Here is a 14244-nt window from a genome sequence, read left to right on the forward strand (position 1 = left end):
CTGGCTTGAAGGATTTAATGCCAGCTCTTTCCCCATTCCTGCCTCCTGCTCGGAGGGCCTGGGCCGTAACAGCGGGGTAATAAACTACTTTTCATTAAAGAGATCTGAGGGATATGAGTGGGAGGGGGCCGTAAAGGTGGGGACAGAAGGCACAAATCCGCTCCAAGACGGAAAGCCAGGGTGAGGGCGCGCTGGGTTCACTTCCCCCCGCCCCTCCCCCTTCCGAAGCCACCCTGAGTTTCCGTGCCCGGCGAAGTGGCCCAGCGCCGCGCCAGGCCGCTGGCCGAGCTCTTGGCGCTCCGGCCGGGCTGCAGCCCCCTCCCCGTCGCCCCGGGCCCGGAGCCCCTCCCAGCGCGCTTCCCCCCTTTCCCTTCCCTTCCCTTCCCGGCCCGGCCCTGCCTCCGCCTTCTGAGCCCACAGCCTCCGCCAGCGCCGAGCCCCTCGGAGCCGGAGCGCGGCGAAGGGGCGCCGCCGGCCCCTCCCCAGCGCGCTGACAGCAGGCTCCGGGGCCCCCGCCCCGTCCCCTCGCCGGCGGGACACACCCCCGCCCCTCCTCTGCTCCGCCAGTTCCCGCCGGACCCACCGGGCGGCGGAGAGAGCTGGCGGGCGAGCCGGAGAGCGGCGGAGGCGGCGCTGGAGGGAAGGGGCGCGCGGCAGGCCCACGGGGAGCCGCCCGGGCGCACGGAGTCCGCGTCCCCTCCGGACCGTCCCCGCTCCGCGGCCGTACCTGAGGGCGCCGGGAGCCCGGGCAGCGACGCGCCGGACCGGGGTGGCGGGGGGGGCCGGGGACCTGGGAAGCGGGTGAAGGAGCCGGAGCTCGACCAGGATGAGAAGGTGACGCCGCCGGGGGGCGCCACTCGCTTTGTGGGGGAAGATGCTCGCCTACTGCGTGCAAGATGCCACCGTGGTGGACGTGGAGAAACGGAGGAACCCCTCCAAGCACTATGTGAGTATCGCCCCTAAGACCCCCGCGGGGGGGCTGGCCAGGAACCCCCGAGGGCCCTGGGTGGCCCCTTGCCCTACCCGCGCTGTTGAGTCCCGGGGCTAAGTGCCCACAGGGCAGCCCTCGGCGGTGGAGTTTCTTCGCAGGGCTGTGATCTCCAGGGAAGCCTTTTCTGACCTTCCTCCACTCCCCCCACGCCCGTTTTCTTTTTTTGGCATTGGAATTGGCAAGTGGCTGCCCTTGTCTGTTACAACGGTGAAGTCATCTGTCCGCCTGAGCTTTGAAGGATGGTGGGGGGAGCGTTCGTCAAACCCTCGCTGGGAAGCTCCGTTGGGAAAGAGCATCTTCCCGGCCCTCCCTGGGGACTCGGGTCGCTCACGCTCACACAGACCGAGATGCTTTCAGAGGCTTGACCTGGGGAAGGAAGCCTCACGCGAGCCTCCCACTTTTGCTCCGTTCTCTGCCTCCCTAGGCCTGGGTCTGGGGGCAGAGGGATGACGCCGCACCCCTGCCCCACCTCCACCTTCAGCCCTGAGCTTTGATTTCCTTCTTAAAGTCCTTGTGTCCGTCGGTGTGAGGAGAATTGTGGCTTTTCCTTTTATCCCTCCTCTGGACATGACCCTTAACTGGGTTCATTTCCTCTTAAGAGATGCTCCATCTCCAGACACGAGGAGGCAAATGTTTGCTGTGGTCTCCGAAGAACAGCCGGCTGCCCCTCCCCCTTCCTTCTCCAGACTTAATGAGAAGGGGCTAAGGTTGATTGAGCCGAGCGCCTGGCCTGTGGGACGCGTCCCCCTTTCATCTCAGCCCCTCCTGTCTTCCCATCCTTCCCACCTTAGGAAGTAAACTGTGTCCTTGACGCCTGAGAATGCCAGTCCTAGCGGCTTTGCTCCTGTTCTTGAGATAGGAGAGGCAGACAGCAGGGCATCCAAAGCCGGAGGACTGCATCTTATTTGCAAATTAGTCATTTAAAGGAGCATTTAGAATGCTCAAAGCATTCATTTTAACAATTAAAACAGGCTGTTGGTTGCTGCCCTGGACAGCACATTGATCTCTGAAATTCCTTTTATTTCCTTGTTGGAAGGGGACTGGGATTTGTGCAAATGTCAGCCTCAGGCTACTCTTTCTGTCTTTATCCCCAATAGCTCTGATCTTTGGGTTTCTTTATAGTAGAATAAATGGGCCTGGGCTCAGGTTGGGGAGGAGGTAAACCAAGGAGTCTGGTTCCTGACGGGACAGAGACGTGGGTGCTGGTGGGAGAGCTGTTCCTTTTGTGTTACTGGCTCAGCAAGCATCTTGCCCTGCCATTTCAAGAAAGCTCTTTTTGGAGGACTTGGGTCACCATGTGGTCACCCTCCCCTGGGGACAGATGTCCATTTGCATATCCCAGCACTTATTACGAAGACAGCCTTCCTAAGTTCTTTTCTCACATGTTGCAGGCTAAGTTTTAGGGGTTCTTTTCTAGTCCTCAGTTAAGGTAGGCACTGCTTTCAACAGATGGCACTCTGTTCTGAGACCCAGGCAGGTGCCGGCTCTGGATTTTAGGTGAAACATCAAACTTAGCTTTGACCAATGATGTCCAAGATTACAGATGTAGGATGCACTCCTGGTCAGGAGCGCTGCTAAAGTGACCGGGGCCCCGCTGCAGACAGTGTTGAGAGGTGGTTAGTGCTGAGGCTCTGAGTTACAGGCTCTTGTTCAAAGCCTGGCTCAGATACTGACTAGCTATGCAACTTTGGGCAAATTATTTAATCTCCGTGGGCCTCAGTTTCCTCATTTTTAAAGTGAGTATAATAATAGTATCTACTTCATAGGGTTGTCTGGAGAATTAAATGAGATCATACTTGCAAAGCACTTAGCGCAGTTCCTGGCACAAAACAAGCACTCATTAAATGGTAGCTTGGCGTGATTCTGACTAAGAAAGCACTTTTGAAAAGCAGCTATTAATGGTCTGGCAAGAAGGAAGAAAGGTTTGGGGTTTTAAGATTGATAATAATTTGTTCTGTGTGAAAAATACAAAAGAAGTCCTGTCCAATTCCCTCGAAATGATCATTTCCTCCCTTTTTATGGACAGTGTTTTCTGGGACGTCTCCACTTCCCGTGTAAGAATCAATGACGTTATGTTTGGGGCCGGGAGTGATGTCACTGAGCAGATGGGGCCATACAGAGCCCTGAACCCAGGTTGTGGAAAGCAGTTAAAGGAGAGAGTATTGTGTGTTATGGAATTGTGGAGCTGGCAGGGACCTGAGGACTCATGAGGCTCCACCCCCTCATTTTTACAGATGAGGAAACTGAGAACCAGATGGGGTAAAGTCACTTGTGACACAGCTAGTCACAGCACCTGGGTCTAACTGGCCTTCTGCCCATGTCGTGGGTTGGGTTCATCAAAATACCGTAAAAGGCTGGTTGGGGTTGACGAGCCCAGATATCTGGTGCTAGCAAGAGGTTCCTGCGCATTTGGGGCATCAGTGCATAACATAAGGAGAGGGAGCCAATAATAGAAAGTGTCGGCAGGGCCAACAGGGCAGGAGGAGCATGCTGGGGAGGCTGTGCCTCTGAAGTTTAGGATCGCCTCCTCTCTTGGCCTTTACATGGCGGACACCACACACCAGAAGGTCAGGTGTTCTGGGCAAGGTGCGCTGGTGTGGGTAGCTGGCAGGACACGCTGTGCCCAAGTCACGTATGTTCTGGAAGCCCTCTACGCTGAAGAAGCATGCCTTCTTCCCGCCTCTCCTCCACTGATGGTGAATTCTGAGTCTGCGGTTTGGCAAATTGCAGAGCAGAGCAGCTTTATGGGACGTGCACGTTAGCTGGAGCTAGCTGATGAGAGGCCTGGGGCCCAAGCAGGAGGGGCCCTGCTGGCCCCAGAATGCTGGGAACATACTGCAAAGGTCTTCTCAGGACATCCAGCCAAAGGCATGCTTGTCCCTGTGATGAGGGGGAGCTGCCTGGACACTGAAGGTCTTGTGTTTTGGTCTGTTTATGAGAGGCAGGCAAGTGACCTCCCTCATTTGAGTGGTGCTGTCAGCCCTTGGCTTCCTTCCCCTCTGTCAAGCCCCTGCTTGGGGTGGGTTTGGGGAAGATGGGCAGCTGCTGCTTAGGCCAGGCTCCCTGCATGGAGTTGGGCTCCTCTCTTAGCTTTTATGAGCTGCCCCTGGGGAGACCTTTAGGTAAACTGTCTTTGGCCTCAGACCACTTGTCTTTCAAATGATCCTGATGATGCTGGTTGCAAACTGCAGATACCTTTGAAAACTTTCCGTAAGGATGTGAGTTCCAGTTCACATAATCCTTTGTACCCACAAGCATGTGTAGGTGTATGTCAAGTCATTTGGTGTTGGAGAGGAGCTCGTGCATCTAAAACAAACAAGAAATTACTTGTTTGGATTTGGGAGGCGTTGTGCTTTCACAGTCTTTTCCTTTCCTGATTGTTTATTTCAGACAAATACCAGTCATGAATATTCTGATCCTCTACAGGACTCTTCAGGGAATGCAAATAATAGCCAGTGTTAGCAGTTACCATCGATGGTGCCAAATGCTTAACGTGCATGATTTCATGTAATTCCTACAGTTCATCGAATGTCTTTGATTCCTTTATACAGATGGGTGAACTGAGAGGTTAGAGGTTACTCAAGGTCTCCCAGTTAGTACAAGGCAGATCTGGGTCATCTCAGGTCACTTTACCTCCAGAGGAAGCTATGAACGTACAGTGAGGCCCTTCTCCTCCACTGGAGTCTGGTTGGGGAGACCAGGCTCAGGTTTACATGATGAGAGAGCAATGCCACGTGGTATTTGAGGACTGGCTCACTGTGTGGGACATTCACCTTGTGTCCTGGAGGTGCGTGTGTGACAGGTGATGGAGGAGGTCACTGTGAGGCAGGAGGAGTGGAACAAATCCAAGATGATATCTGCTCCCCAGTGATCCTTGAGGGGATAGACGAAGGAGCCACCCTGTAGAAATAACACATTCTCCTGTGTGTTTAGAGCATTGCAGATTTTGGTCTTGGTCCTGGGAGCTACATTTTTAGGAATTGGCCCCAGACCCATTCTTTTCTCTGCCCTTCATTTTTTCTTAAGCCCTTAGACTGTGGATCCAGCCCCATGAGAGGAAGGGTGCACAGCTGCAGTACAGAAAGGATCTTCTCAGGCCAGTCCCACTGTGGAATGAGTGGTGGTGGGCAGATCAGGGTTTGAATCCCACCTCTGACTCTTCCTAGGCGTGCAACCTGCAGCCAGTCACTGTGGGTCTGTTTCCTCACCTGTAACCTCGCAGGGATTTGGGGAAATTGATCTGAGATAATTTTGGGCAAAGCTTCTACTTAGTACCTGGCCTCCATCATGGGTACTCAACATATACTAGCTTCCATGTGGTGCTCCTTATCACCAAAACACTTGAGTACATTTAGGATCTAATAGGTGAAGCTGTGAGAGAAGGAAAGACTAAGGCAAAAAAGGAAGGCCCAGCTGTTCATAGTCTGATGGGAAAGTGGGCTACATGCCTCGTGGAAAACACCCAACATACGAGAGAAACACGTAAACAAGGAGCAGCTGTTCAGACCTGGAGAGCTTCCTGGAGCTGCCCTAGTGATGGCTTCCTGGTAGGCTGGGAAGGAGAAGGGAAGGAACATGTGTTGGGGGAGAGGAGTAGAGAGGTGCTGCAGGTAAGGGCAAGGTCAAATAGTATCCTAGCCCCAAGGTCAGTGCCACACATGGGTTAGCACTCTTGCCTGCTTTCTTTCTCTCTGTCTCTGTCTGCCTCTCACACGCAAGAACAGTTTCTTCTTCTCCAAGGAGGGAAGTGATCTAGGGGTGATTCACAGGTCTGACAAGGATTCCTGCTTATTGAACAACCGACCACATCCTTCAAGGCTGTTGGAAGAGGAAGCACAGCCAGCCATTTATCATGGCCCTCTTTAGAGCCGAGTGAGGGTTTGGGGGGACAAATCAGGATTGGAATCACCATGTGTGGTGGCAGGCAGAGGGAAGGCGAAGGGAAGGGAAAAATAAACCTATTTGATGTCATAGGAGACCGGTTCCAGCTCCAGAAATATAAGCGCCAGCTGCTGCGTTTTCCAAGGAGATATTCCGAGGCCAGCATGAGTTAATCGCCAGTGGAGACAGTGAATTAGAGCAGTGTTGTTAGGACTTCTGACTTGGGGGTTTGCACAGCGGTCCCTGGAAATTGCCTTCTGATTTCCTCAGCCTGAGTCACTGACCAGACTATTTCTTGGCCAGAAAAAGTCTTAACAGGCAACTCTGTTCTCTTTTGCCTCTTTATTAAATAAAATAAAACAAATAATAGAGTTATACATACGGTAGTCACACTTCTTTTGAGTTCTGAGAATCCAGGAAAGGGATCATGGGTTAGGACAGGGAGCCAGGGGGAAGGAAGGACAAGGGGTGTGTGTGGGAAACGAGGTGGAGATACTGGCTTTGGAAAGAGGTTCTAAGCCAGGGCCAGAGGTGCTCTCTGCCATGGCTGTTGCCAAAAATAATGGAAGAGTCCAGGAGAGTGATGAGCGTTTGAAGCAGCGATTCCCAGAGCTGTGAGTGACTTCTTGCCCGGGCCGGGCTGCTGCTACCTGTAGTGGAGTCAGGGTGGGGAGGGGGGACTGGGGGATGGGGAGGGGGGAGGGGGAGGGGGGACGGTGAGCCACAAGAAAGCCCCTCTCATGCCCCCGAGTAACCTCCAGGCAGGTCACATCAGCAGCAGGTGCTGAGCAGAGTCCAGCGAGGATGTCGAGGTGCAGGGAGAAGGGGAAGAACCCATCTGTGAGTACCTACTGCGTGCCAGGCAGTGCAGAAGAGACCCTTCAGAGGGGATTTTACTTAAGTGTCATAGCAATCCCATGAAGTAGGTAGGTGTTTTTATCCCCACTTTACAGGTGTGGAAATTGAGGCCCAGAGAGTTTATGTGACTCTCACTCAGAGTAATTCAGTGGCAAGGCTGGGATTCTTACCCTGGCCTCTGACACCCAAGCCTGTGAGCTTGTCACTTTCTTCCCCATTAGAGCTGGGTCAGTGAGAGAGGGGCATGAAAATAACTGAGAAGCCCGGGCAGCACCTCCTGAGAGGATGACGTGTATCTGGAAGGCTGTGTTGTTGGAGAGACCCTGGGCTCTGGTATCCCTGGGCCAGAATCCTGTCTCTACCACTTACTACGTGGGACCCGGTGCAAGTTACTTCTCTCTCTGTGCCTCAGTTTCCTCGTCTGTTAAAAACAAACAAAACAAAATGAGGGGAAAATAGGACCTAGCTCAAAGGGTTGTGCTGAAGGGTAAATGAGTTAATAAATATCAAGACCTTAGAACAGTACCTGGCACATATTAGGTGCAACATAGGGATTCGTTCTAATACTGATTAAGTCCTAAAGCTTCAGAAGGGGGGGCTCTCTGTGAACTGGAGTTTTCAGGGAAGACTGGCTGGCGAAGGCAGGCTTCATGCTAGGCCTTGAGGAGTAATTAGGATTTGGATGGGAAAGAGTAGGATTTAGGTGGGAAAAAGAGGAGAAGGGCATTCCAAGAAAGGGAAAAGCAAAGGTTCCGGAGGCGGGACGTGCAAAGAAAACGCGGACAAAACCCAGGTGGGGCAGAAGGATGGGGAGGAAGGGTGGGCCGGCTTCTGAGGGTCTCACGTGCCAGCCGGGGGAATTCAGAGTTTATTGTTACACCTCCACACCTTCTGCTCCTGCCAAGGATTGCAGAGGAAGGGGGGCTGCTTGTCACTGTGGGTCCCTTCTGGTGGGCCCCAGAGCTGGCTCTAGGATTGTTGTTGCAGCCGTGATGGGAACAGAGCTACATGGAACCGTTTCTGTAGCTCTGCGTTGGGGACTCTATTTTTTTTTTTTTAACATCTTTACTGGAGTATAATTGCTTTACAATCGTGTGTTAGTTTCTGCTTTATAACAAAGTGAATCAGTTATACATATACATATGTTCCCATATCTCTTCCCTCTTGCGTCTCCCTCCCTCCCACCCTCCCTATCCCACCCCTCTAGGTGGTCACAAAGCCCATTTGCATTGGGTACTCTTTAGCTGCAGGCCGAGCCCAGCCCCTCTCTGTTTATAGCTCTTACTCCGAGGGGTCAGCCTACCTCATAAAAGTTGATTGCACCCCAGAGGTCTTGGGGAGGGAGGGTGGAGGAGGGGGAGGGGAACGGCAAGGAGTGAGGCGTCAGCTGCTTTGGGCCGCATCCGTGGAGGGCCCCGCCGGCAGGGCCTGAGGTCACGGTGCAGTCATTTCCATCCCCAACCACAGCGCTGCTGCTGAAGCACCCCAGTGGCAAGAGAGAGGAGACCCCGTCCTTGGAGGGTCTGGAGGCTAATACTAAACAGCTTGCTGGGAGCCCCGGATGAAGTCTCAGTGTTACCTGAAACTTTCAGGCCAACGTTGTCTTCTATTCCAGCATCTCTCTGAACCTGTTTTAGTTATAAAGACAGTGCTTCAAACTACCTCTTCATTTATTTAACCCTCACCCCGCTGCCAGGTATTCCAGTAAGCCTGATTCTTTAGGGAAAATGTAATAATAAAAATAACAGCTAACAGTTCTGAATGCTTTCTACGTGCTGAGTTTTACACGGAAACTCTCAAAGCAGCCCGCCGAAGCGTGTAGTTACTGCTGGCATCCATGTCGAGCACGCGAGGACACTGAGGCCCAGAGAGCTTAAGGGAGTTGCCAAACACCACACAGCTAAGAAGCTGCGTGTGGAGAGGCGCCTGCAATGACCCAGGCCTGCTGACTCCAAAGCTGGCCTTGTGCCCATAGAAGCCTCGCAGCCAGCCCTCCATCACATGCCACACCTGGGGAGACTGGGCCCCAAGAAGATTCCACCTGAGGCCTGGCTGGTTGGCTTCTCAAGATGTGAGACCTTCCACATGTCACCTTCCCCACTTGATCTCCATTTGCCCATCTAGTAAATGGGCTGACTGCTTCCTTTCTGCCTTGTAGAGGGGAGGGTGGATAGGAAAGCTGCTTTGGAAAACGCTGAGCCCAGAGAAAATAGCTATGTGAAGGGGTCCTAGATCCCTCAATCTGGTTTCTTAATCGTTTGTGAAGGGGATGCTTTACAAAAAGAAGCTTTTCCTGATGCCAGGGAATTTTTAGACAAGGTTTCCTTGCCATACTACCTCCCCTGAGAAGCCTATAGCCAGGGTTGACTCAGGACCACTTTAGGCCCCCAGTGAAGATGTTTTCTAGAAAACCACCTCTGGGAACTACGCTTTGCTTCATTCCAAGCCGATCACTTTTGTGAATGGAAGAGACAGAGCTATTTCCAGTCCCATCTCTCCCGGCTGTTACCTGAGGGGAGGAAGTGACATCCAGGGGGCTGAGCTAGCAGAGGGGAAACAGCTGTGCTTTCTGCCCCTCCCTCGGCTGCTTTCTCTGGCCCTTTGCTGTCATTTCCCTTTGCCTGTGAGGAAGCCACCCTCCCTAGGCCTGGGTGGAGGCGCGCGTTAGGGTTGGGGCAGGATTCCTTCCTCTGTGTGTGTCAGTGCAGCATAAATTATGCAGTGGGACGTTTTGGGCCCTCCGGTCTGTCTCTGGACTCCCTGGAGTGTGAACCAGACCTGACAGAAATTGATCACTCAGGGCGTGGGAGTGGGGTGCTGCCCAATGCTGATAGTGAACTTGCAGGGTCAGGGATGGCGTGGGTGTGGGCCAGTCTGTATTTCTGCCTATCACTGCGTGGTCCCCAGTAGAGAGCCCTGGCTGTTTTCCTTTTTCCAGGACTATTCTCACTCAGTAACAAAGGAGACCTTGACCTCTATTACATGGGCACCATCATCATAACAGCTACCACGTATTGAATGCCTATTTTGTGCCAGGCACTGCCAGGCCTCTTGCTTATAATCTCTGGTCCTGACACAGCCCTGAAGGTGTGCATTTTTAACCCCATTTTACGCATATGGAGACTGAGGCTCAGAAAGTTGAGGTTGCATTGTTAGTCAAGCACAAAGCCAGGTGTGTTTGGGCCTCTACCCCCCAGGCGGTGCCTGTTTCACACTGTCACTGTGACTTGCACATTGGTCCCTCTCCTGGGCTGCCCCAGGTTGGGGGTTGGGGAGCTTCTGCCGGCCCAGCGCATTGTCCTCCTGGGGAATAGTGTTCTTTGTGGAGAGAGCCTGCCTTGCTGGCTTTGCCCACCTAAGTGTTCTGAGCGTGAAGGGATTGTCTCTGCTGTTTGAAGCGGCTGCTTTGTAAACTCTTTCATGGTAGGCCCCATTCTGACCCAGCTTTATTCCGTTTCCTGATGGCCCAGACCCAAAGGGCTATTTTAAGGGCCTTGCCTGTGTGGGAGAATTTCTCTTTGTAGCAACAGAGAGGGAGGCCTGGCTGGCCTGGCATGGTGCTGGCAGTGGGGCTCCGAGAGAGCGAAACTCTTTCCTGAATTCTGCCTCCTGGGCAGAATTCATCGGGCTCTCAGCACAGGGCCTGGCACCCGGAAGGGACACGGTCACTTGTCAGTGAGGGTAGGGCTTCCAGAGGTGGCTGCCCAGGGATTTCTGCTGGTCTAAGCCCCGGTGGCTTGGCAAACTGATCCTTCTCTCGCAGAGTTAAGGCCTGTAATAGGACAATGTCTGGACTTTGGTTTCCAGCCAGGGTTAATTATTTACTTTAGTCATCGCTCATTAGCAACTGGAGAAAAGCAGCCTCATGCTTCCCATGATTGCTGGATGTGGCAGCTCCTGGGCAGGGATAGTGGGGAAATTGAGTCAGAGAATGTGTGAGTGGAGCCCTTCTAGGTGCAGGCACGGGGTTAGGGCTTCTCATCCTCCGTCTTCTTTAATCCCCACTGCCACCCTGAGCATCACCCCTGTTGCACAGCCAAAGAAGCAGGGGCTCAGGGAGGTGCAGCGTCTTGCCCCGCGTCACATGGCCATGAACGGTGAAAGCCAGGGTTTGAACCCAGATCTCTGCAGTGATGAAAGCCCGTGATGGTTCCACTGTGGTCCCTGCAGATTTGATGGATTACCCACCCCACAAAGGTTAGGTTGCTAGGTAGGAGTACTTCTCTTTCTTCCCAGCCCTCAGCTGGAGGCATCCACACATATCAAAACTAGCTGCACTGGGTTTTTCTCTACACCCTCTGCCCTCCCTCAGACTCTGGTCTCCGCGGCTGTATTTCTCCCTCTGCTGCACTGCGCGCATGGGAGTCTCGTCCCTGATCTGTGGCTGTGCTAGGGTATGGAACGCTGAGAGCACTGCCCTGGGCTTAAGAAAGGAAGTCAGCCCAAAGGGCATATGCACAGTGGGCCTTCCCTTGGAAGGCTGGGGCCCTGCAGCTTTATAGTGGCTTTGTCTCCCGAGAGCTTCCCGAGAGGCTGGGAGACTAGGAAGCACATTACGTGGGTCCCTGATAAAACTTCAAGGGTCTGGATTAAACCCTGGTCATCTGCCCACTCTGACCTTCCCCCAGAGCCCCTCCATTAACATGTGATGTGGTTGGAGCTGGTATTTGGGATCAGATAACAAACCTCTTGCTACCTGGAACGGACCCCTAGCAAGGTCTGGCCTCTATTTTGGGATTCAAATTTTTATTCCCCTTGAACTCATGTCCAGAGGCGCTTTTAAAAGCCTGGTCCTTCAGAATCTTCAGCTGCTGGGGGTTCTACATCCTGTCCTCAAGGATGGCGGCTAGCATGGCACTAGCCATGGTTGGGAGCAGGGAGCAGTTTATTTCCCAGGCACTTTCAGCCTGCTGCTTGCTCAGGCTAAACTAGGCTCTGGCAACTGGAGCTAGCCCCAGAGAGGGCCTCAGGTGGCAGCAGTTGGAAGTTGAGGGCAAGAGGATGGGGGCAGAGCACCGCCTCCCCTGATACATGGGCTCAGGCTCTGAAGCCCTTTTACTACCTTGTTTCACTTGTTCAAGTTTCTTCCCTGCCATGGGCCTCAACTTTCTAATCTGTCAAATGAGAATAATAGTAGTAATAGTAACAACACTTAGCCCATTTGGTTGTTACTCTGCATAGTGCTGGGGACATGACTGTTGTTGAATAGATGGCAGCTGTTGTTATTATTATCTTGGTCATCCTTCATGGTTTTGCTTAGTTTCTGCCACCTCCCAGAAGCTTCCAAGACTTCTCATCTTACAATGTTTTCTGTCTGTGAATTTTTGCAAAGTTTATTGTTTTAACCTCTCCTGTAACTCTTACCAAGAATGACCTTGGGTTGCTCAGTTTGGGGCAAGCCTATGTATGTCTCCTGTGCCTGACTGATGGAAAAGCCCATTGTGGGGTGGACCTTAATCTGATGCTTATTTGTATTCATTCATTCATTCATTCAATCAATCAATCAACATTTGAATGTTTACTATGTGCCAGGCACTGGGAACACAGCAGGACAGATAAAAATCCCTGCCCTTTTGGAGCTCACATTCTGATAGGGGGAGGGAAATAATAAACAAAACTGGTGAAATACGTAGTGTGCTAGATGGGGGATAAATGCTGTAGAGAAAGCTAAGCGAGGTGAGGGAGACAGGGAACGGCAGTGGTGATGGGAGTTGCTGTGCTATTTTATAGAGTGTGGCCAGAGACAGCTCCCCTGTACAGTGACTTTTAAGTAAGATCTGAAGGAGGAGAGGGAGTGAGGCCTGTGGATATTTGGAGCAAAAATGGTTGAGAGAGAGGGAACAGCAAGTGCTAAGGCCCTGAGGTAGGACTATGCCTAGCCTTTTCAGAGAAGAACAAGAGGCTGGTGTGGCCCAGTGGCATGAGCAAGAGGGAGAGCAGTGGGCAGTGAGGTCAGACAGCTGAAGAACCCAAGTTGTGCCTGTATCCCTCCCAGCACCAAGCCGGGGGCTCTGCTCGGCAATGAGGCATCCTCTTGACTTGCTGAAGCCAGAAACTGGTCAAAACACGGCTGGAGAGGTCGCTCTGGGGACTGTTTGGGGTTTGACCCTGACCCCCCAAGAGGGATTCTGCGGGGAAATACAACCTCCATCAGCAACGTCTTGGATAGCAACTCAGGACCCCGAAGGTAGTGCACGTCTTAGGGAGTTTCACTAACTGAACATGAGTTTTGTACCTACTGTGTGCAAGGCACCATGCTGAAAGCAGTCCCTGCAGCCGGGAGCTAGAGGCTGGGGAGCTCCTGCAAAGGCAGCAGCCTCCACATCCTTTCATCTTTAAACTCCCTCCCTCATGCTAGCTGAGGGTCTGGATCACAGCAGGTCCTTGAGCAGTGAAATAAATCTGTAGACGAAGGCTTTATCCTATTAAACCCCCTTCCTCCTACCCCACTCCTATTTTTTAAAGAACCACAGCTTTTAACTTACAATTGTGGCAATCGGTCATTTGAAATGTAGAATGTATATTCCTATCGTTATAATACTGTAAATGGTGGTAAGATTCTCAGGTCATTCCACCAAAACCTTACTCATCCATGGAGTAGATGGAATCATAGCACCAAGAACCAGATGTCTCTAGTTCACCTATATCACGGGCCAGCCTGGGAACTTAAATTCCATGTGTAATAGCCAGGGGAACTGTCCTCCAGTGTCCATAGTGACAAGGAAACTGCCAGGCTAACTGATGATGGTGATGATGATGATGATAGTAATAATATTAGGAGCACGAATTATGTGCCAGCCATTCTTCTAAGCACTTTACTCTTTATAACAACCTGATGAGAAGAGCACTCTTATGGTCCTTACTTTATTGATGAGAGAACAGAGACACAGAGAGGTTAATTTACCAATGGTCATAAGCGAGGAGGAGGCAGGGCTGGGGTTCAGAGCCAGGCAATGGGGCTCCGAAGTCCTTCGGGAAACCTCTTATGTCCTGGCCTTCCAGGGAGTCCCGCCAGCGAGGCTGCCACAGCCTAGCCTGGCCATCCACAGACCTTAGTTAACAAGTGTCAGAGTTGGGAACCGAAGCCACTGATGGCAGGCAGGAGCGGCCCCTCTTTGTTCCTGAGACAGGAAAAGCCATTTGTTCCTGGAGCCTGACACTGCAGGGGGTGGGTTTGCTGGGCATGGTCGTCTTCCTGGGCCATTTACAAGTCCAGCACTTGGGGCTGGGGTGGGGAGCACTGTATCTGTTGGTGGAGAGGCCAGATTAGAGCGTCTGGCAAGATGTTTCTGACACCTAGGCCATTCAGCTCAGCCAAGCTCAGCAGGTGACCAGGGATGTTGCTTTAGCTGGGAGGGGGCACCCTCCCCATTCTGCCCTGTTCAGTTTATTGTTAGAATGAGCTGGGCCTTAAGCAGTCCTTCCTCTCTCCCTGGGCCCCAAAATAAACAGCAGCTGTTGGCTGCATCGTCTCTGTCAGCTGCCAGTCTGTCAACAGCCCCTAGCTCTCATTT

At 52.6% G+C, this 14244-nt stretch overlaps 1 protein-coding gene across 2 annotated transcripts in view; it reads left to right on the forward strand.

Annotated features, from left to right (window-relative positions):
• The first annotated feature begins 263 nt into the window (after positions 1 to 263).
• The window catches only part of SH3PXD2A (SH3 and PX domains 2A), a 243330-nt gene continuing 229349 nt past the window's right edge, over positions 264 to 14244 (forward strand). Inside the window, exon 1 of one of the 2 annotated variants that reach the window (XM_028167789.2) lies at positions 264 to 946. In XM_028167789.2, the coding sequence (XP_028023590.2) occupies positions 875 to 946 (72 nt within the window). In that variant the 5' untranslated portion in view covers positions 264 to 874. The remainder of the gene's footprint in view (positions 947 to 14244) is intronic. The other variant, XM_057531192.1, reaches the window with a different exon arrangement.

This window comes from Balaenoptera acutorostrata, chromosome 16 (assembly GCF_949987535.1).
Source record: "Balaenoptera acutorostrata chromosome 16, mBalAcu1.1, whole genome shotgun sequence".
Lineage (NCBI taxonomy): Eukaryota > Metazoa > Chordata > Mammalia > Artiodactyla > Balaenopteridae > Balaenoptera > Balaenoptera acutorostrata.